This window comes from Scardinius erythrophthalmus, assembly GCF_964197995.2.
Source record: "Scardinius erythrophthalmus genome assembly, chromosome: 10".
Taxonomy (NCBI): Eukaryota; Metazoa; Chordata; class Actinopteri; order Cypriniformes; family Leuciscidae; genus Scardinius; species Scardinius erythrophthalmus.
This window is the reverse complement of record NC_138230.1, coordinates 8,118,156-8,140,815: the sequence shown is the minus strand read 5'-3', so window position 1 is coordinate 8,140,815 and position 22,660 is coordinate 8,118,156. Positions and strand designations below refer to the sequence as shown.

General features: G+C 36.9%; 2 protein-coding genes across 2 annotated transcripts; both read left to right on the top strand.

The window, feature by feature from the left end:
* Window positions 1-2,525: 2,525 nt before the first annotated feature.
* tmem196 (transmembrane protein 196) lies at window positions 2,526-9,071 on the top strand. Its single transcript, XM_081376574.1, has 4 exons — window positions 2,526-2,907; window positions 3,490-3,546; window positions 7,472-7,726; window positions 8,543-9,071. Exons 1-4 carry the CDS (start codon window positions 2,644-2,646, stop codon window positions 8,609-8,611), a joined length of 645 nt encoding a protein of 214 aa, XP_081232700.1. The 5' UTR covers window positions 2,526-2,643; the 3' UTR covers window positions 8,612-9,071.
* Window positions 9,072-9,694: 623 nt separating this feature from the next.
* polr1f (RNA polymerase I subunit F) lies at window positions 9,695-15,914 on the top strand. Its single transcript, XM_081375776.1, has 4 exons — window positions 9,695-10,083; window positions 12,278-12,419; window positions 13,411-13,619; window positions 15,422-15,914. Exons 1-4 carry the CDS (start codon window positions 9,785-9,787, stop codon window positions 15,831-15,833), a joined length of 1,062 nt encoding a protein of 353 aa, XP_081231902.1. The 5' UTR covers window positions 9,695-9,784; the 3' UTR covers window positions 15,834-15,914.
* Window positions 15,915-22,660: the final 6,746 nt, after the last annotated feature.

Below are 22,660 nucleotides of genomic sequence, written 5' to 3'. Positions count from 1 at the left end.
ATTTTGTGTATTTTGAATGAAAAAAATAGTAATTAAACTTTCCAGAAAACAGCACTCATATAGTACTAACAATAATGCCTTTATGTTCAGAAGTAAGGGGTATCCAATATCTCACACCTGACTTTTTCAGAAAGTAAAAAAGATGGATTTGTCTGGTAAGCTGGTCGATGTTGTAACTACGTCATTTTGTGGTTATAAAGGGGCTAACAAGTGATAAACTGTTGGCCCTCACAGGAATATGCAGCACAAACAATCTTTCAGAAATGTGATATTACAGCAGAACCTGAAGAGCAAACAATACACCCTGCTTTCCTTATTCTTTACACATGGTCGCAGGTGCTAAAAATATCTCCACCCTTTCCACCCTGCTATTTCTAGACCACCGGTCACAACTGGGTCTGGAAACTGACAATCATTTCAGCACTTTCACATTCCCACAAACCCTGCAGATGAGGGAGAGAGGGAGAGAGAGAGAGAGGGAGGACACACTGGGTGAAGGTGGAGAAGCGCTAGTTTGATGACTCAGCAGACGGGGGTGTCTGGTGCAATGGTAAGATTACAGACAGCTGATGTTCCCAAGCAGATTAGTAGACAAATTACACAGGAATCCAGAAATCCTGACAGCATAAACAACATGTTTTGCTTGTTATATATATATATATATATATATATATATATATATATATATATATATATATATATATGCAGCATATATATTGTGAACAAATGTGAACAATTTTGATATCACTGTAAAAAAAGTTTCTGCCTTATACATTTACAAAACATCCAAGTACAATAAACTTGGATGTTTATAAATTAAATTAAACTGACTTAAAAATGTGTTGAATCTTGTATAACTTTTATAGAAAGTTGAAAATTGCTTAACTCATTTTGATGAGTTAAAGCAATGTAAAAATGTATGTTGTCAATGGTCATATCATTTTTACAGTGTATTTATATAAATGTGTGTGTGTGCGTGTGCGTGTGCGGGTGCGTGTGTGCTTGTGCGTGCCCACCTGCATTAATGCTGCTTATAAAAGACAAATTCACTTATTTTTGCCTATATATTTTATTTTATTTTCGGGATTTTGCACATAATGTTCACAATTGGCAGAAGTTCTTTCATCTTCAAATGTATTTATAAGTTCAAGAACATTGATTATTCTGTTAGTAAAGAACCCCCCCCAAATTAACCTCTATTTTCAAAAATGAAGTATGTTTTAAAAAAAAATCAGATGGGCAAACCTTTCCATTGTTGGTTTAACTGTTTTTTTTTTTTTTGGTTTGCTTTGTTGAAATACTTACTGGTAAAGAACATCAAATGCAAATATATATAAAAATAGGCTACCTGAAATATGACTGCATTGAAACTGTTCAATAACTGCTCTGTTTGTTTTAGAGCTGCTGTTGTTACGGTAACGCGAACAGAAAGCTGCTGTTAGGTTTGGGATGAACTGTCTTGCTGCAGAAACACTGAACACACTGAAACCCTTCAGCACACTGCAGTGGACGAGGACAGGCTTCTACATTTGTGTTTTTATGATATTATTTTAATGAGCGGATGAAGTACAGTCTGTTACAGACATTCACAGAGCAACTGTTTGCAGTGTTTTGTTCAATTCTTTATATGAAACCATTTAGAGAGGCTATTTAGTTGGATAAAATGAAATTATTTTGTTTCAAGACAGCAATTTTCCTTTCTGGCCAACCAGTGAGCAAGGGATAATGCAAAAAAATGATCAAACATTTGTTGTGAGTGTGACCTGAGATAACAAAATGCTTGTGGTAATGCACAGTAATGCTCAGCAGATAACTCTATAACGCAATGAGCATAAATCTGCTTTACAGGAATCCATATCACTGCCTGCCTGGTCAATAAGAAACTATTTCAAAGTCATTTTAAGACATCAATGTCCATTTTGCTTCTTTTTTTTTTCCTCTTTAAAGTCCCTAGAAATGTTTTAGGCATCAATTGCGCGTTGGTAATGTGTGGGAACTTCCACAAATATAATCACAGAGCATCAAAAGGCTACAAAAGTGCCCATAAACAGCACGCTTGTTGTTTTAGTCTCCTATATAAAGCTCTCCAAGAGGACTATGGATTCGCTCCACTCAAAACCTTTCTAATGAAATGTGATTGAATGTCTTTAATATGCTGTGCTGACATGTGCTTTTAGGTGTTCAACTCGGGTGTTTTATGCCATAAAATGCCCGGCCGGGGCACATATTGACCACAATCAGCGCTTTTACGCACCATTGCGCATAGCGTGTGTTTGTGCGCGCGCACGTCAGGACACCGGCTTCGCTGTTTGACAGTGTTGCGCTCTTCGCAACTTCTCCCGCCAGAATCGATTTAGAACGTCAGTAACACTTATTCTTCTAACGAATTACCTTACAAATGAAATTAAATAGCGATTATAAAACTATTTTAGAAGCGCTCCACTGCAGCAGTGCGAAATAATTTCGGGGGTGATTGAGGGCGGAGCATTTACTCTGTCTAAACTGAGGGAAATCACATGGGGCAGGACCAGAAGCATGGTAAACAGAGTGAGGAGGAGGAGGGTAAAGTTAAACTGGTGGCGGTTACGCACCATGGAGAGCGCCTTTGCGCACTGATCTGTTTGGGAGAAATCACTTAAGTTGATGTCATCTGCAGACTTTTCTGGATTTAATGTGTGTTTATCTGTGAAGACATGGAGTGAAGCGTTTTGCGCACCGGCCAGGAAGGATGCCCGAGCGAAGATGTGCAGCAGCCGGAAGATCATCTGGAGTTTGTTGGTTCTGTCGACGCTGGAGATAGGGCTCGGGGTGTCCAGCATCGCCCTGGGCGTGGTGGGCATCATCCGGGCGAAAGCCGAGCACAAGACCCAGCAGGGCGACGCTTCTCCGGTATGGAGCGGAGTGTGTGTACGTCTCACTTTTTTTAGTCTTATTCAGCTTCAATGAATGAGCTGTTCTGGTAAAACTCTCAGCCACTGCATGCTTGTGCAGTATTTTATTAAAAATGATTTGTTGTCAGTCATGTTTTGGGCATCCATATAGTACCATGGTATTTGTGTAAGAACCTCAATGTACCATGAAAATACCATTTATGGGCAATATCATGGTGTAGAGTGATGTAACTGATATCAATATTGTACAGTACGGTAATCTGACCTATAGAGTAGAATGGCACAATTTCTAATGTCATAACTTAATGATTAATCATAAAGTTGTCTTAGGTAGTTGTTTACTTCACAGATAAATACTGTTTCTATTTGCTCTAGAAATGTCAGATAAGACTCGTTGTCTGGTGTTTTGTGAGGTTGTGAGATCTTATTAACTCGTGTAACTTCATTTGTGTCCTGTTCAGTTCTTATATGCACTGACTCTACTGTCATCTGAATCCAGTAATATAATTTTGTCACAATTACATTCATGGTATTTTGGACTTTCATTTGGTTCATTCAAGTTGATCAAATATGACTGGTCCTGTTTTGTCTCTCATAGTTTCTGATCTGCGGACTGTGTGGCATGCTGTGTGCACGGAAGAGGACAGGACTGATTGTGAGTACGCACTTTAGTATTCTCCTGCACACATCCAACTGTACTATACACTACTGTTGAACACACACTGTAAACAAGCCAGTTCACATTTTATAGTCTCCCAGATCATGCTTTTCGAACATTATTGGAGTATATTTTACTTGCAAAATATTATTTCACTCTTTATACTTTTCATTGTAAATTCACTGTGTTGCTTGCCATTTCTTTGTAATTATTTGTGAAATTCCTTAGTGAAAATAGTTTCAAAGTAAATCCTACACCATTTCTTTCCAGCGTATACAAGAACACGTACACTTTTTTTTATTGTTCAATGTTAAACACTGCTTTATTGCACTGTTGATTGAGTTTTATTCTTCAGATCAGTGTTTAGGTTTCTGGGTTCTTTATTGTTGCTGTAGAGAATAAAAGGTTCTAAATTAAACTTTAAATGGTTTTGGGTTCTAATTGGAACCATTATAAGCGTGTATAAAACAATTTCTACTGTATTAAAGTGCCCCAATTATTCTTTTTTAAAGGTTCCTAATTTTGTTTTGAGGTCTCTTACAGTAGGTTTACATGCATCCAAGCAAAAAACACATTATTTTCTCATAATATAGCATGAGCTCTTTTCTCACAGTGTCTGAAACGTTCAATCAGGGATTCAGTCTCTCTAAGCCCCGCCTTTCCAAGAGCCTGCTCTGCTCTGATTGGTCAGATGGCCCAGTCTGCTGTGATTGGCCGACCGCTTATAGTGCATGTCAGAAACCAAACGCTCATTACTATATCTGAATTTCAGCTCTTCCTCAGCCATTTATACACAGTGATATGAACAATGGCGTCGGTTTATCATTTTATCAATCTCATCCTTTGGAAGTGCAGCAGCAGAAAACAGCGTCTTCTCAAACCACACTCTTCCAGTCTCAGATACAACTACAGTGTTTGAGGGCGGAGCAAAGTAGACCTTGTTCGCCAGCAGCCAATGAAAACTACATACGGCCATTATGCAAATTTGCTACAAACTTACATAGGTTTGTGCAAGACATGAGACTGGAATTACTGACAACTCAAATCAAAGAATCGGTTCTTTTTTCTTTATTTGTCATGATCTTGGAAACTTTGCAGACCTTTTACATTCACAAACATGAAAGGTTGGCCTTTTAATATCCCAAACAGCGACCGTGTCTCACCACACACGTTGCTATTATTGGTGTGTTCTTAATTTAGAAATGCTAACTAAATCTAGAATAGAAATAGTTTGTTGTGGACGTCAATATAAACATGCACATCAGAGACCAGCTCCAGCTCACAGTGAGTGTGTGTGTGTGTGTGTGTGTAAATATCCCAGGATACTTCACTGGAGAGAGGAGATTCAGTTAGCCACCTTGGAGTGGAGTGAGCCGCCCCAGAGGAGAGTGTTAATCACAAATCAATACTGAAGTGAAACCTCAGTCTGAGAGCTTCCATGTATCTCTGATCCTACTCTCCACATGTCTCTTTTCATAGCATTACTTGTTTTCCTCTGATTTCTTGTGTACACGCTTTCAGGTTTGTCCTTAAACACACTTCTTTCTCTGTCTTTTCATTTTATCTCTCTCCTCTCCTGATTGATTTTGTTTCTCTGGGCCTTTATGTCCTGACTGTAACGTTACTGTACGGACAAACGCAAACCCTCCCCGTCTTCCTGTAATGATCCTGAATTCCTGACAGTAACGTCAGGAGCTACTCAAGAACACTTAAGCATTGTGTCTCTAAATCATATAGACTTTTAGTCTCATCTCAGCCGGGTTTAGACACTTAAACAGAACATACTGCGAGAAACAAAGTGTTTTGGCTGTTTCTCTTCAGTGTGTAATGTGATATCGGCTGCGCTACAGTATGAATGGAAGACTAGTATAGTAGTATGCTGATGAGTAGGTTTTGCATACTATTTTTGTTACAGTAAAATAATATTAGAGACGGTTCGCAGTTTCAGCAGAATCAATAATGCAATCATTTAGGGAAATGACAGAATTGCTGCTTTTGAAATCAAATGCTTATTTAAAATTATTAAATGTTTCAAATTGTAGTATGCTACATTTGCTGTCACATGACCTCAAAACATTGCATGTTTAAATCAGTGAAAGTTAGAAGGATAGTTACAGTGCATTTTTCATATAAAAAATGTCGCCTGCTGATAAATGCATTAAACAATACACGCTTTTTCACTGATGGCAATTTAAAAATAGTGGTGTATTCTTTCAGCTCCGTTGGCTTATGAGCAAAGATAGCAGTGTGCAGGTTGCAAACGTCCAGGGTGGCATGAATGAGCTGAGCAACCTTTAAAATGAATGGAAATGCTGATAAATAGCTTTTTTTTAGACATAGTGCACTGCATATAACAAATAGTTCAGTATACGCAGTTTAATCATGCTGTCTACCAACAAAACCATCATTTGCAAAGCCTTTTATCATAAGCAATTTATGATAGGAGCATACAATACCAAGCTATAAGAGATTTCTAGCACACTAAAAGGGGGTGTGTTATCCAACGTGTTCATGTGCTGTAGTCAGAAGTTTCTTGTGTAATTTGAGGTCAGATCTGTCCTGAAGTGTTGAGCTGGCAGATAATGTCACTGTCTGAACGTGGTCTGAGCGATTACAAAAACACAGAGCAGCACAATCCATTCTCCCTGTACACAGGGGTTTCGTCTTCACCCTCCGTTTACAGTATTTCTGCTGTGCTATACTCTTCAGGTTAATGTACTTTGACCTTTATGAGCTTGGAAATCACTCTGAACAACACCTTAGCCACTGCATAGCAACACCCCGGGAACCGAGCATTATGGTTGTTACTTTTGCATGGGCAAACTCCACTAAAGTACAAAAAGTATACTTAAATTAAGTACTACAAAAGTAATTAAATGGAATATTCAATTAAATTGATATTTTAATTTGTGTCAAGGAGAAACGCTTTTAACGTTTTTGTAATGATGTATAATTTTTTTATATAATGTATGTATGCAATATGCATTATTATTTTAATGATGTATGCATGTAATATGCAATATTATTTTAATAATGCATTCATGCAATTTCTATATTTATTTGAATATTGTATGGATGCTAAATATGTTATTGTTTTACTATTGAATGCATGCAATATGCATTGCTACTATGTGTGCATGCAATATGTGATATTCTTATATTGTGAGCTTGCAATATGCATTATTATTTTAAAATTGTGAGTATGTTGTATGTGTTATTATTTTACTATTGTAAGCATGCAGTATTCTTAATGATGTATGCATGCAATATGTGTATTTATTTTAATATTGTGAGCATGCAATATTATTATGCTTTATTATTTTAATATTTTATACCTGAATAATGCATTTTTATTTGAATATTTTATGCATGCAATATGCATTATTATTCTAATATTGTGAGCATGCAATCTGCCATATTATTTTAATATTGTGAGCATGAAATATGTGTTATTTAATTTAATTGTATGAATGCAATGTGTTATTATTTTACTATTGAATGCATGCAATATGTGTTATTTTAATTATGTGTGCATGCAATATGTGTTATTCTTACATTGTGAGCATGCAATATGCATTATTATTTTAATAATTGAATATGTTATTATTATTTTACTATTGTATGCATGCAACATCCATTATTATTTTAATGATGTATGCATGCAATATGTGTTATTATTTAAATATTGTGAGCATGCAATATGCGTTTTAATGATGTATGCATGAAATATGTGTTTTTATTTTAATATTGTATGCATGCAATATGCGTTACTCTAATATTTTGAATTACTATTTGAATATTGTGAGCATGCAATATGTTATTATTTGAATAATGTATTGATGCAATATGCGTTATTTTAATGACGTATGCATGCAATAGACACAAACAGCTAACATTATGCATGTTTCTGTTTCTCTCTCAGATGATCCTATTTTCCTCCTGCTGCATTTGTGGGTTAATTGGTGGAATCCTGAACTTCCAGTTTGTCCGCGCACTGGTCAAGCGTCCGGACACCATGCGCTCTCTTCATCTGGCCGTCATGTCTCTAGCGTGTCTGGGCATCAGCAGCTGCACGCTGTCCACGTGGTTGACCTGCAGACTGGCCAGCAGCGAACAGCAGCGCATGTTTCTGGAGAGAGAACATTCACTGCATCACTCGCACGAAATGGCAGAGAAGGTACGACAGGAGCTGGTATGTTTGTGCAGTCTGTGTGTGCCGGCTCACAGGCAACATTCAATTCAAAACGCTTTCTAAATGTTCCTGTTCTTATGATTCCAAACAAATGGCCTGTAAAAATGCCAGTAAAATGTAATAATTTGTTCCACCTATGAAACAATTTTCCTTTTCAGTTGATGTCATGTGGCCACATGGGCTGCTTTTTTATCGTGGTTTTGAGTTCCTATATGACTTTTTGGAGACTAAAAGGGCCTTGATGGGTCAAGATGCTTCAGATCAGGTGAAAAGGGTAAAAACTGAATTAATAGACATCGCCATCCGTACCCAGGTTGATTAATCAGAGTACATTTGTATTACAGTAGTTTGGAGTTTTCTTTCAACTATATAGTCTATATAGAAAGAAGACATATTATGGAAGCAAAATCTCAAAGTTGACCAGTGCATGAAAAAAACAGCGGTTTACCTTAAAGCGCCAGTACATCGTTTATAATTTAGTTATTTTATGGTAGTTCTTAATGGAACTTAAAAGGTTCTTATATGACAATAGGCTTTAAAAAAACAAAAACATTTATTTAAACTCTTAAATGTGTCAAGTTTGTACTGTCTTATGATTCTCTGTACGTATATGTCACACTTGCATAAAATTACTATTGCTTGAATTTAGGGTTAGTTATCTGAACAAGTGTTTCTTATCCTGCACCGTTTGTTCCACAGGCACACAGGACTGGTAAAAACATACAGTAGATCAAAATGTAAGTCGTCAGTTTGAGTGCGCATCTCGTACTGACACGCGGCCGTGTGTTTGTCTGTTCGCAGGAGGTTTTGGATAACACCAGCAATGCCATCTCTCAAATCTCCTACAACGGGCGTAGCGCTTCTCCATGACGGCTCGCTGCCCACACACTCTCGACTGCACAGTTCTTCACTCTGATTGGCTGAGTCAGGCTGACGGCTCTTCACTCTGATTGGCTGAGTCGAGCTGACAGGAGAAGCAGAGACTGTAGACGCAGCGTCGGATAACAGTATTGAGCAGACAGACAGCCAATCAGTGTCCAGTTACCTGATGACCTCAGGAGACCTTGAGCGTACAGAAAACAGATATTTGAGTACGAAACAAGCATGCAAACGATCTTCTCTCTCTTTCTGTATCTCTTTCTCTCTTCCTGTATCTAGATAAAGGGAATGTTGAATCTGAAATTGTAATCCTGATATTGTATGGTAAACCGAATGCTTTTATCCTGACCGTATCAAATGTACACTGTAAAAGGCCTGTAAAGATATTTATTAATTTACAGTATTTTTATATAGGGGCTTCATATGAAAATGAAATAAAGAGGTCAAATGTAATTTGTGGTACAATGACTGATGATTAAACCATTAACACACAAAAACACACTTTTACACACCACAATTTCTGTTGTTTTAAAGAAATCTTTAATATATACAGTAGTCAACATTTGAAGTGGATCAAAACCTTTCATCAAAGTTATACATGAATTTTGAACAATACTCGTTCTTGTCTTAGGACAACTCTGATTAACTTTTTTGATCCACTTCAAAAGTTGACTAATGTACATATATATATATATATATATAATTACATAAAAATTTGTTTATATAATATATATGTGTGTGTGTGTGTGTGTGTGTGTGTGTGTGTGTGTGTGTGTGTGTGTGTGTGTGTGTGTGTGTGTGTGTGTGTGTGTGTGTGTGTGTGTGTTTTATACTGCAGACTAACCCTACAGCATTTTCATAAGTGCTTGAATATTTTTCATTAATTTTTCATTTGAATCCATTTTTACATTGTCCTTTTTTCAATTCATTATTTATATTTTTTTCTTTTTTAAATTACATTTATATTTAATTCAAATTATCTTTTATTTTTACTTTTAAATAGTAAGGCTACTATTAGCGACCAAAAAAAAAGAGTTTATTTATTTATTTGTGTGTGTAGTTCTCCTCCTCTCCGCTGGTGGTCACACATCACTCCGAGCATTTCGCCGCCAAACAGTAAACACACGAGCAAACGCACCACGTGCTCCTCCACATGTGTTCAGCATGGCGAACTGGACTCAGGAGGACGGTGCTGCGAAACCCGTCACAAACCCCTCGCATGTGTCAACAATAGCGCAGATAACTAGCGGAGATGTCACGGCCAGACCCGGGGGAAATTCTGCGGTGGTTCCGTGCCTCATTCCGTCGTTCGCGGGCGCGGTGAAGCTGCTGAACGCGCATTACTCGTGCCTGGTGCTCGACACGCACCGCAGACACATCGCGCTGCCGCCCGTTTACCTGCGAAAGAAGAGGCTCGGCATTCAGGAGGAACTCAACGCAGAACTGCTCAAATACTCCGGCAGGTAAGGTTAAACTGAAGGCTTGAAGTATGGTAATGCCGCGGTATTTTTATGCGTCATGGCACAATGAGTGACAGCACTATTTATACATTATCATTGTTGTGCTTTAAGATTGTGGTGCTTTCACAGTCAGTAAAACCATGGTATTGTCGAGATACCTTTAAAAATACTCTAGCCTAGTACTCTTTTGTAAGTGTCATTGCTGCTGCTTGATATGAAGGACTAAAAATGACAGAACGAAAAATAAATAAATAAATAAATAAATAAAAGTAGAAATAAATAAATAAATGCAGAAATAATAGTAAAAATAAATACATTTTGGTAATATAAATGGCTATTTCTGTATTTTTACATGTATTTATTCATTTATATATGTATTTATTTATGTATTTATACATTTATTTATATATTTATGTATTTATTTATTTATTTATTTATATTTATATATGTATTTATTTATACATTTATTTATTCCTACATTTATTTATTTCTGTATTTCCACATTTCTACATTTATTTATTTCTGTATTTCCACATTTCTACATTTATTTTTCCCTGCGCATGTATGCTAATTGACCAATGGCTAAGCCACGCCCCCAAACGCGATGAACCAATCACAGTACGCATAGCTAACCCAATACACTTGGACATTCTCTGCTTCCTCGTCCATTGCAATGCATTGCGGTTATCAGTTTTCATTCGTTTTTATGTTTTTTCTTGTCATTTTGGCTTTTAAACAGCGTGTGTGTGATTTTGGGTGACAGTTGTAGGTTACAGTTTGACAAGAGTTTACAGTTTGACAAAAGCACAATGTTGTGTTTTACACATATAAGTAGGCTAAACACTTTGCAGTTTTAATTATGTCCTGTATGAACAAAATGGAGTATGTTTTTATGTTTCCACTGTTCGATCGCGCCCCGGCGCCCGCTCTCTGACACACACACACACACACACACACACACACACACACACACACACACACACATTCCAGCAATGCAATCTTCACATCGCAGCCTATTCATTATTCTGCGCTCCCACCAAACGCGAATAGAGCGTCAAATTCGCGCGTATCCGCGTCTAGTTTGACGCTTGAACATTTTGAATCCAAAGCGAATAGGACGCGCGTATAAAGCGAGCGTTTGAAGCGACATAGCACCAAACTATGACGTTTTGTAAATCTTTGTTCTGGAGCTGAAGCTTATCTACCTTCTCAACAATAAAATTATTAATATAACCCTCCAATGCATATTTAAGGCCCTTTTGGTGACATCGGGATGATATATAATCTTTCTGTCTCCAAAAAATCATATTGCCTCCTGTGAATTGTCTCCTACTGTGACAGCTGCCATGCCTGCTACTGAATGTTGACTGAGTGAGTGGAGGGGGCGTGGTTAGCCATTGGTCAATTAGCATACATGCGCAGTGAAAAATAAATGTAGAAATGTGGAAATACAGAAATAAATAAATGTAGAAATGTGGAAATACAGAAATAAATAAATGTAGAAATGTGGAAATACAGAAATAAATAAATGTAGGAATAAATAAATGTATACATAAATACATATAAATATATAAATAAATAAATACATAAATATTTAAATATATAAATAAATACATATAGAAATGCATTAATAAATAAATAAATACATGTAAAAATACAGAAATAGCCATTTATATTACCAAAATGTATTTATTTTTACTATTATTTCTGCATTTATTTATTTATTTCTACTTTTATTTATTTATTTATTTATTTTTCGTTCTGTCACTTTTAGTCCTTCATAGTTTGATGGAAGCCAATCACATTCATATACTACTCCAATACCAAGTATTGCCACTTTGATAGATTTCATAATTACATGGGACTGTTTTTTTGTTTTATTGTAAAATTGTCAATTAAAGGGAGGGTAGGCAATTTCTGAGCGGCTAGCAATAGCAAGTTAGTTATACATATATTTTTTCTTCTCCCTGTATCACTGTACTGTAAGATGTATTATTATTTGTATTTATTATTTAATCAAATGTTTTATTTTAATATTTTTTTATTTTTATTTATTTAGCTTAATCTTAGTAGCACTCCTCAGTTTGAAATCATGGTAAAAACTCTTGCACTTAGCCCAAATGTGTATATGAACAACATTTATTAATATAGGATCAGACTAAGGAATTTATCAGGCGTTTGTTCTCTGGTTTTGCAGTTTGAACGGGGTTCCTATGGCGTATGACAACATTAAAATCGTAGGACAGCATGGAGACATTTATGACGATCAAGGATTCATTCACTTCAACATCGAGGCGTCGTTCGTGATCTTCAAACCGCAGATAGGGTCGAAGCTCGTGGTATGTTTCACAAGACCTTCATGAGCTGGAGATTGTGTTCTGGCCATGTACAGTACAGGCCAAAAGTTTGGAAACATTATGTTTTTTTTATATTTTTGAAAGAAGTCTCTAATGCTTATCAAGGCTGTGTTTATTTGATAAAAAAAAAACAGTAATATTGTGAAATATTATTGCAACTTAAAATAATAGTTTTCTATTTGAATATACTTTAAAAATAGTTTATTCCTGTGATGCAAAGCTGAATTTTCAGCATCATTACTCCAGTCTATCACATGATCCTTTAGAAATCATTCTAATATTCTGATTTATTATGAGTGTTGGAAACAGTTCTGCTGCCTAATATATTTGATGAATAAAAGGTTAGAAAGAACTGCATTTATTCAAAATAAAAAAATATTTTCTAATAATATTTAAATCTTTACTATCACTTTTAATCAATTTAACACATCCTTGCTGAATAAAAGTATTGATTTATTTAAAAAAAAAAGAAAGAAAAAAAAATTACTGACCAGTAGTGTATATTGTTGTTACAAAAGATTTCTTTTCTTTTTTTTTATTGCTTCTTTTTTTTTTTTTTTTATTCATCAAAGTATCCTAAAAAAGTATCACAGGTTATGAAAAAAAAATTAAGCAGCAGAACTGTTTCCAACTTTGATAATGAATCATCATATTAGAATGATTTCTAAAGGATCATGTGATAGACTGGAGTAATGATCCTGAAAATTCAGCTTTGCATCACAGAAATAAATGATAATTTAAAATATAATAAATTGAAAACCAATTATTTTAAATTGTAATAATATATCACAATATTATTTTTTTTTTCTGTATTTTTGATCAAATAAATGCAGGCTTGATGAACAGAAGAAACTTCTTTCAAAAACATTAAACTAGTAATGTTTCCAAACTTTTGACCTGTACTGTATATGAATGCATTGTTGTTTTTGCTCTGGCTGAAGATGTTTAATGGTGTGTGTTTGATGTCCCTCAGGGTGTGATTAATAAAATGGGAGTGGGTCACGTGGGCTGTCTGGTCCACGGCTGCTTTAACGCGTCAGTGGTGAAGCCCAATCTGCTGAGCCCAGAGCAGTGGAGGGACTCTGGCCTGAGTGTTGGACAAAGCCTGGAGTTCGAGGTCTTCAAGCTGGACGCTGAAGCTGCTGGTGTTCTTCTGATCAGAGGACGGCTGGACAAAACCAGGTACGCTGATCAAGACTGTTAAAGGCGGCTGCGGTGATGCTATGACTTTACCGATAGGCTCTTATTTAGAAGGCGGGACTAATTCTGCCATATTGCACATTGCACTCTCTCCCATTCATAGTAATATGAGTGCACCTTATTTTTATATCTAAAGTCTTTGCTAGTTGTAAAGAATAAGAGATGATCGATTCACATTACACTTGAAGTGAGGCACTACAGCGATCACGCAACATTGAAATATTGTAAATATGACAATATTTTGCTGAGTGTGTTACTGTGCTGGTACCTTGTCGGGTTTAGGACTGCTGTTGACAGCTGACTGCCAAAGTTTTTACTGTATTTAACCCACAATTACAATTGCATAAACTATGCTCTGATGTTTTAAACATAAAATGTTGAATATTGATATTTGAACTGATTTTAAAAATGAAATGAAAACCATCAGTAGGTGACAGCAAGTCACTGTTAAAGAGTGAGTCAGTGAGATTCAATCGATTAATTCAAACGGCTTATTCATTCAGGAATGAAGCAATTTATTAATGAGTGAGTCATTGAATCATTAATTCAACTGATTCATTCAAAAAGTTGATTTATGCAGTAATGAAACACCGCCGTGTGTGGCTCAGAGACACTAAAACAGTGCTGTGGCTTGTTTCAAACACTTTGAGTTGGCGAAATGGTGCAAAAACGGGCAATATTGTGTCTAAAATGTTGAGTCACTTAGTATTAACTTCTTGTTTATTGAACCATTGTATAAAATCAATATCACATTTGTTATCGTGCTGATACTTGAAGAAAAATGTCACTCTTCGTGTGATATTAACTATATTAAATGATATAAATACAAAGGATATACTGGGGTATTTTTGCCCCTTATCTTGAATATTTAGGGCATTATAAATGCGTTTTAATAGACTAAATCACGCAGTGAAAGCATGCACTATAAATGCACAAGCGCACTAGTATAACCTAGTAGACTACATGTAGTGTATGCTTGATATGATTGAGTGTGTTTGAGGGATAAACTCAGTGTAAGATTGCATATCATTAAAACGACTATTACGATATTATCGTAGACGATATATATATCACACACCCCTAGCGCCAAAACAGCATTTATTGATTGATTTTCATAAGATTTACAGAATTTGGAAGCTGAGACTTTGTTTGATATCTAAAGTATAAAAGCACAAACTTATTGCGTTTTATTGGATGGGAGACGCTGCAAATAACACTTAGTGAAAATTTGTTCACGCATCAACTGAAAACATCATCGACTAAAAGATCTCGGTTCATAAAAAATTTGTTTAATGGGATAGTTTACCCAAAAATTTAAATTCTGTCATCATTTACTCGCCCTCAAGTTGTTCCAAACCTGTATGAGTTTCTTTCTTCTGCTGAACACAAGAAGATATTTGGAAGAATATTGGTAATCAAACAGTTTTTGGACCCCATTGACTACATAGTATTTATTTTTTTCATGCAATGGAAGTCATTGGGGGTCAATCAACTGTTTGGTTACCCATATTCTTCAAAATATCATCAACTTGAACATTTTTGGGTTAACTATCCCTTTAATTAAAATTGAGAAATTGGTATTGTCAACACAGCTGTTTAACATTTGTAGTTTAGGAACACAGGACACAAAGAAAATGACTACATTAAATGTCAGTCAGATGATAGTAACCATTTCAAATGCCCAGTTCTTTCTTGAAAATATGTGACATTTTGACCAGACTTTATGCTAATAGATGAATTCTGCTCGTTTCATTTACTAACAACAATTTGTTGTTGACTTTTAGAGTACAAGAGCTCGTGGCCCAAACCGAACAAAAGGAATCAACTGTAGAATCCTCTACAGAACCAGAACCCACGGAAGATACGACCGTCAGTCCAAAACCCAAGAAGAAAAAGAAGAAAGACAAGCGTGAGAAGGAGTCTGTGAACGACAGCAGCCTGCAGCAAACGTCAGAGAACAGCGAAACCACTGTGGACACAATGGAGGTGCACTCCAATTCAAACGGACATCACAAAGAGAAAAAGAAGAAGAAAAAAGACAAACGACAGGAGTCGGATGAGATCTCGACCCCTGAGGTCCCGGCGAGCGACTCCAGCGGGTATTTGAGCGATAAAACCAGCAGAAAGAGAGCGGCGGAGAGAGAAGACGCCTCTGAACTAATGCCTGCTGCTAAAATGAAGAAGAAGAACAAGTGATTTCTGTCACAGAGCATTTAATGAACTCGAAAACTTTGTGAGATTTATATTTACAGAATATAATAAATGCTATTTCCTCTGGAGTATTTTCATTTTTATATTTCCACCTGAAGAGGGCAGCATCACTCTTAGGTTCAATTGAAAGAAAGGATCAATTGGGTTCTGTTGAGAACTTTAGGGTTTTTGACTCAATTTTAAAGAACCTTTAATGTCAAAAAGATTTTATAAGGAGAAATGTCTTAAATTATTTGCATGTTTAATAGGCTATTTACCTTTTTTTCTAGTGATAAAGTATGTGTACGAGCTGCTTAATTCATAAAATTGTATTAAGATTAAAAATGAATCCTAAAACTAAATTCATAAAATTATCCCATTATGGGAACTCCTATATAAAACCTTTTCTTCTAAGACTGATCTACAAGCTGATCGAAATTTCAGGATTGTCTTCCCCAGATCGTCTGTGCAGGAATTGGAGTTTTATTTTTGTCAATGACATGCTAATTTTCTGAATTAAAAATGAATTTCACATGTGTAATGACATGAATACACGTCTTCTACATGGCTGAAACATTATCATTCAAATGAATTTTTATATATTTTGAGGATCCTAAAGTCAAAACGTCCTAAAATTTTATAGCACCTGTGGTCATAACATAATTGAAAGCTTGAAAAGTGGTTTGGCTTCTATTATTCTTAAAAAATGTAGTTTAGATTTGTTGAAGTTGCTTCAAGTTCTGTGACATTAATAAATTATTTGGATTTGATGTTAAGCCTTAAAGCAACTGGAAAATAGAGTGCATTAAAATGCTCTAAATTATTTGCAATAATCAGTGAACTAACCCCCTTTAATTGAATTAAAAATATATATAATTTTTATTTATTTATTAATTGTGCTTTTTCCTTATTTCAATGTACATTATTCTGATTGAAATTATTGTGGGTGTGTTTAATAGTGATATAATACCTGTTTAAAAAAAAACATGCAGGAAGACATTTTGTTGTCATGCGACAAATCATGACACAAAACAAAACAATTATTAGTCAATACATCATCAATCCCTTTTCCTTGTTTGTGTCTTACCCTGACTCACGTTGGTCCATCTATTATAAGTGTTTCTATTTTAGACCTGTGGGGACGGTTTTCGCGGGAAATTGCTAGTCACTCCCGTCTCGTCATATCCGTGAATAGAGAAAAGTTGCTCCAGCTCATGTGTCTGTGTCTGTGTGGGAGTGGCAGAGGTTTATCGTCACAACGAGTGAGATAGGTTGATATGGAGCAGCTAAATCTCCACACTTCGGGGAATCGCCCGTTTTAAGCAAACACCGAACAGAGAGATCTGCTGGCAAAAAGAGACTTGGCTTTTTGGAGATGGTGAGAACTGAGGGATTTGAAATGTCGTATAAGCCATGCAAAGATGGCGTTTTTATTGCTCAACAGGTGATTAAGGTATTTTATTGAACAAATAAATTCCCATATGTAGCTCTCTAACAGAGTTAAAGCATGATCTATTGTGAAGGCTCGTATTCATCCGCACAGTCACGCAAAGCCGAAGCACAACAAAAACAATGTCCTTCCGCAAAATTAATGAGGTTTTGTTTTTTAAACACTAGAGGGCCATAGTGTACAATTAAAAATATCACATACTTTAATATTTTACGAAATGGAAACAATAATTTAGGTTGTCAAATATCCAAACAACTTCATATTTGTCAAAATATAACTACAAAGGTTTGCTTTTGAAGCTGTAGGCCTATTGAAAATAATGATCAAGATGTGTAACTGGCTTATTCATGATGCAAAGAAAATAGATGACTTTTTGACTTGATTACACCACTTGATATTTCCATGACTGAATCAAAACAATTCCTGAAAATGATTCAAAGGTGTTTTTTTTTTTCCAAACCATGGCCATTTTCTTTTCTTTTTTTGGATGGTTTGATGATTTCTCGGACATGCTTATTTGTCACTGACCCTTTGACCCATTTTTATTCTCAGGTATTGCTGAATAGTTGATGAATGTCTGGTTCAGACGCCTGATTCCCACTTGATTCCTGTAATGTTTTGGACTGCTCGATCCAGCAATCCCAATCCGTGAAGGTGTTTGTGGGAAACTTCTCCTCCTCTGTGAGTAAGTGTGTGTCATGGGAAAAACATATAAGCATCGGTACAGTAAATCAGAGACCTTAGCTGAAGGTTTCTGAGATCTTCAGCCAGAGCGGCCCTTCTTTTATCACGCCAGAGTCCGGCGGCACGTCTGGGTGTGAGGGAAAGATCTGAACCTGGAAACGTTTCAGTTTCAAGTCAGTTGGGATTATGTCCAGACTGATACATTTAGCTTTTCTTTTGCCCCTTTTGTTTGACTAGACAAAGTGAGTCTATTTCACGGTTTCAGGGGAGTTAGGATCCCTCATCCTGAAGGATCCAGGGAGCTCTGTGGGAGGTGTCGGCTCAGATCAGGGCCAGACTGGCTCATAGTTCGAATTGTTCTCACTTAGTTTTTCCATGGCTGGGAGTGCTGCGATTCGGTGTGGGGGTGAGAACGTGACATTTTGTCGGTTTTATTAGGCCTTCACTTCTGATAAGTGGCCCTCGCGCTCATGCGGTGAATTATATCTTTTTGAGGTTATACGGGGTGTGAGACAAACCAAAGCTCATTCGGAGTCTTCTATTCAGTGTCTCTGAAAGCAATGCTTTACTCTTGCAAATTATACAGTGTTTGTCCCACCAATGGGAAACAGAGGGTGTCATTATTTGTTCAAATTGAAAGAGTGTCATTATTCAGCTTAAAGTCCCCCTGTAGTCAATAACTGTATCCCTTAAAACTCATCTTTGATCACCCAAATGACATATTTAAGCATTTTTTCCTTGAAAAAAAAATTCTTCATGCCTTAAAATAGCTTGAATGTAACTCGACACCCTTGCCTCATTTAGGGTTCTATGGATATGCAAATGAGCCCCGCCTCCACTCACTCACACCAGCTCAGAGATCCACTCGCTGATGATCACATGTTGATCTGATTGGTTACATGGTAGTTTGTGACGTCAGAAACAGAGACTGTCTTTGGTTCGGAAAATACTCAGCAATGGTGTCAACTTATGAATATGCACATGGTTTGTCTTAAAGCATATTAAAAACACCACATAGACATATAAATAGACACATTTTGACTTTAAGTTTAATGTTGTTTTAATTCAGTTCAACAACTGTGTCGATGTTGCAAAGTTCATCAATTACGATATGAATTCAGTGATAAAGCAGCTCTATAGAAAACTGTAGTCATTATTCAGCTCAGTTCAGTCTGATGGTGGCAATGCAGTTAAACTGATAATATTACTGAATATTAATGCAAGAACTCTTGAAATCGTGTCATGTGCACTTCGTTTTGTGCTACTGTATTTGTGTGACACACAAGTTGTTTCCTATGGTGTTCCAGGCAACATTCTAACTGGAGTGGAAAACTCAATAAGTGACTAACACTAATTAGGATTCCATTTCAGTTAGAGTGTTTACTTCTATAGAAATAAGGCTCTCTGTGTAGACAGTAAGGCTCACTAGGTTTTGGAACCGAACCAAACACTCCTTAAAATAAAGGTTCTTTATTTGCATTGATGGTTCCATAAAGAACCTTTAACATCAATGGAAACATTCCATTCCACAAAAGGTTCTTTATAGTTGAAAAATGTTCTTCACTCTAATAGTTCTTTTAAGAACTGATCACTGAAAGGTTCTTTGGGGAACCAAAATGGTTCTTCCATGGCGTAACTGTGGAAAACCCCCTTTATTTTTAAGAGTGTATTTTTAAGCTGTGTTTATTTTCACAGCGATTGCATTTGCCACATAAATAAACCCACAGACTCTTTCTGTAGTGCAGCCAAAACGTGCATGATATTCTTCTTTACTTTCTGTCGTCTCCAGTTTTTAATTTCCTGGCAGATATCCTCATTTCCTGCGTCTTCGCTTTCTTAATTAATTGGTGCAACAAGGCCGAGCTGTCATAAATCTGTGCGCCCTCTTCACCTGAACGCTCCGTATAGCTGATAATGTCCCAGAATAACCCATCCCGTTCCCGTCTGCCAGATCAGACTCCCAGCGTTCAGGATCTCCAGGTCATTACGTACCTGTCGGGAAGGCTTGACTCATCGCAGTGCGCTCAGACTAAACTAACCCACTGAGTATTCCCAAACGCCTGAGGTTTCAGCATTTAACCAGCCAAATTCCCCATGGATGACACTCATCCCTCTTGTGTCCTCATGGAGACGGCACTGTTTTGGATGGGCTCATGTTTAATGCCACTTGAGTGTGGTTTTTAATTCAAAGACATGCTAACAAAAACAATCAGTGAAAGGCTACAGAGGTCCTGGTTTACTCGAGCGGCCTCACGGATGCTGTACGGTCGTCTGATGCTGGTTTATAGAGGCCGTCTTCAGAGAGAGAACAGGAAGTGAGTTACGTTAGAAATCGCTTGATTGTTGATTTGTGGCGCGAGCAGCTGATTGGTTGTTTGTTTTGACTGAACCACTTTCATTAGAATCCCTCCCGCACCACCCAGTCTATGAGCATGTTTATCTGGTTTACTTTTGACATTTTAAAGTATTACTAACAGTTTGAGCTGTGTGAGAATGAGTGAAGAGTCTGAGGGATTTTCTGTATTCTCTCTGTTTTAACATAATACACTCTGGTGCCAGATTTGGGTGTTTCAGCTATTTGTTGTCAGTAGTAGATCTAAACATCCATCCATCCATCCATCCATCCATCCATCCATCCGGAAACTCACCCGGAAATTACAAACAGACCTTTTATCACTCTTAAAACTAGACTTGATCAAGTGGTCTACACCAGATGTTTTATGGGTTACACAAGTTTGACCCATGCTTGTTTGCTTAAAGGTGGAGACCCAACTCTAGACATGTTTTGTAAGATTCCCATCTCTGTTAAACATATTTTTTTAGATTGTCCTGGACTTTAATGCTCTTTTATGAAGTTACCTCACTTAAGGACTTATTTAGTAAGATGATTTGGATTTTTTTTATCATATGTTAATTTAAAAAATGTTGTATAATATGACTTGCTGTTTTTGTTCGTTTGGTTTTTATTGTATTTATATGATATTTGTATTTCTGTAATTGAATTTTTGCCATGAAAATAGCTTTGAATGATGACATGGCACGAAATAAAACAATCTGAATCTGAATCCATCCATCGGGATGCTGTAATTGTTGTTATTATTATTATTTAATTGTAAATGATCATTTTAAACATTTATTGCACGTTTTATATATCATGTTGTTGGCAAATCAAGCAATAATGTGCTTGAGGGTGTGCGCTGAAGTGACAGCACCTCTTAAGCATGGTAAAATCCCCGAAACGCTTGGCCTCACGTCATTTATCTGTAGAATTGTCCTCAGCGTTTCCTCAGTTTTATGGCTGGTGGATCTCAGAGACAGACTGCTGCCAACACCAGTGACATAAGACAGTGTCCTGAGATTTATGTGCGTCTGCAGAGGACAGAGATGAGCTGAGATGGGTGGAGAGGATCTGTTGGTTTGGACCGCTGTGTTGTTGGCGTCCCGGATGGGTTCTAGAGGAGCGTCCCGCACCCATGCCGCGGGGATGGACGCGCTGATTCGTTCTGGCTCTCCCTACGTATCCTGTGTCAAACTTTCCAGGCGGACCGGCTTTGAACCACACACATGAAAGCAGCAGGGATTTATGGGAACTGGTGGTGGGTTCTGAGGTGCGGGTTCTGACGTGCGGGTCCACACCCCTCACGGCCCCCAGGACCCACACCTCATGCCTCCCGCGCTAATTACTGATTTGTAAGCAGTTCTGCTCCGGCTTTCCAAGCTCCCAGCACTGGAAAGTCGTAAAAGTAAAAGACAGAAGAAGAAAAAAAAACAGTTAAGCGTTCTAACAGCCTGACCCGCTCGCACAACACGGGCCTGTATCTTGGCTTAAATAGTGCGATTGAATCATATCAAAGGGTCACTGACATCCATGAAATCTTTTTACGGCTTTTTTCAAAGGCATTTCTGGGAAATTTATTGGCCTGTTGGCACCTCTGTTTTTTTACTTGCATACTTTGACACTTAGATTTCCCCAGACGAGTCCAAAATGCTTTTGTTTACCAAACATCTCATTTATGTAGGCTATAATTTCAAAACTGCTGTTTGTAAGTGGGGTTTGCTGAGGTAACCTTCACTTACACTACCGCTCAAAATAATTATGATTTATAATGTTTTTGAAAGAAGTCTCTCATGCTCACCAAGGCTACATTTACTTGATCCAAAGTACAGTAACAGTAATATTGTGAAATATTAACATTTTGAAAAACTGTGAATATATTGTAAAATGTAATTTATTTCTGCGATCAAAGCTTCATTTTCAGTCTTCAGTGTCACATGATCCTTCAGAAATCATTCTGATATGATGATTTGCTGCTCAAGAAACATTTCTGATTATTATCAGTGTTGAAAACAGTCATGCTGCTTCATATTTTTGTTGAAACCCTCATGAATAATTTCCTCCGTTCGTGTCTTGTTGAGGAGAGGTGTGCCATGAAACTTGTGTTTTTCAGCTGTTTTTTCCCTCACTTGTTTTATTCAGAAAGGTTTGCTGTCAGCACTTGTAGCTGTAGATGTTCATGTAGTTAACGGTGACATTAGCTCACTGTAAGTCATGGAGATCTTATCTGGTTCCTCACTGGGGCATTGCTGAAGGAAATGTGTGTGTTGATGGCAGTTCACAAGAGGGCGTAAATGTGCTGTAACACACACATGTGAATGGTCTCAGAGAGAAAACTGCTCCTCAAACTAGATTCTTGAGTGT

What these genes read in the sequence shown, in the direction of transcription:
- tmem196 (XM_081376574.1), top strand. Translation starts at nt 2,644, where the DNA reads ATGTCATCTGCAGACTTTTCTGGATTTAATGTGTGTTTATCTGTGAAG. An exon ending in CGGTATGGAGCGGAGTGTGT is followed by an intron (nt 2,908 to 3,489) that starts GTACGTCTCACT and finishes TGTCTCTCATAG; the next exon opens with TTTCTGATCTGCGGACTGTG. An exon ending in CGCACGAAATGGCAGAGAAG is followed by an intron (nt 7,727 to 8,542) that starts GTACGACAGGAG and finishes GTCTGTTCGCAG; the next exon opens with GAGGTTTTGGATAACACCAG.
- polr1f (XM_081375776.1), top strand. Translation starts at nt 9,785, where the DNA reads ATGGCGAACTGGACTCAGGAGGACGGTGCTGCGAAACCCGTCACAAAC. An exon ending in CTGCTCAAATACTCCGGCAG is followed by an intron (nt 10,084 to 12,277) that starts GTAAGGTTAAAC and finishes CTGGTTTTGCAG; the next exon opens with TTTGAACGGGGTTCCTATGG. An exon ending in GGACGGCTGGACAAAACCAG is followed by an intron (nt 13,620 to 15,421) that starts GTACGCTGATCA and finishes GTTGACTTTTAG; the next exon opens with AGTACAAGAGCTCGTGGCCC.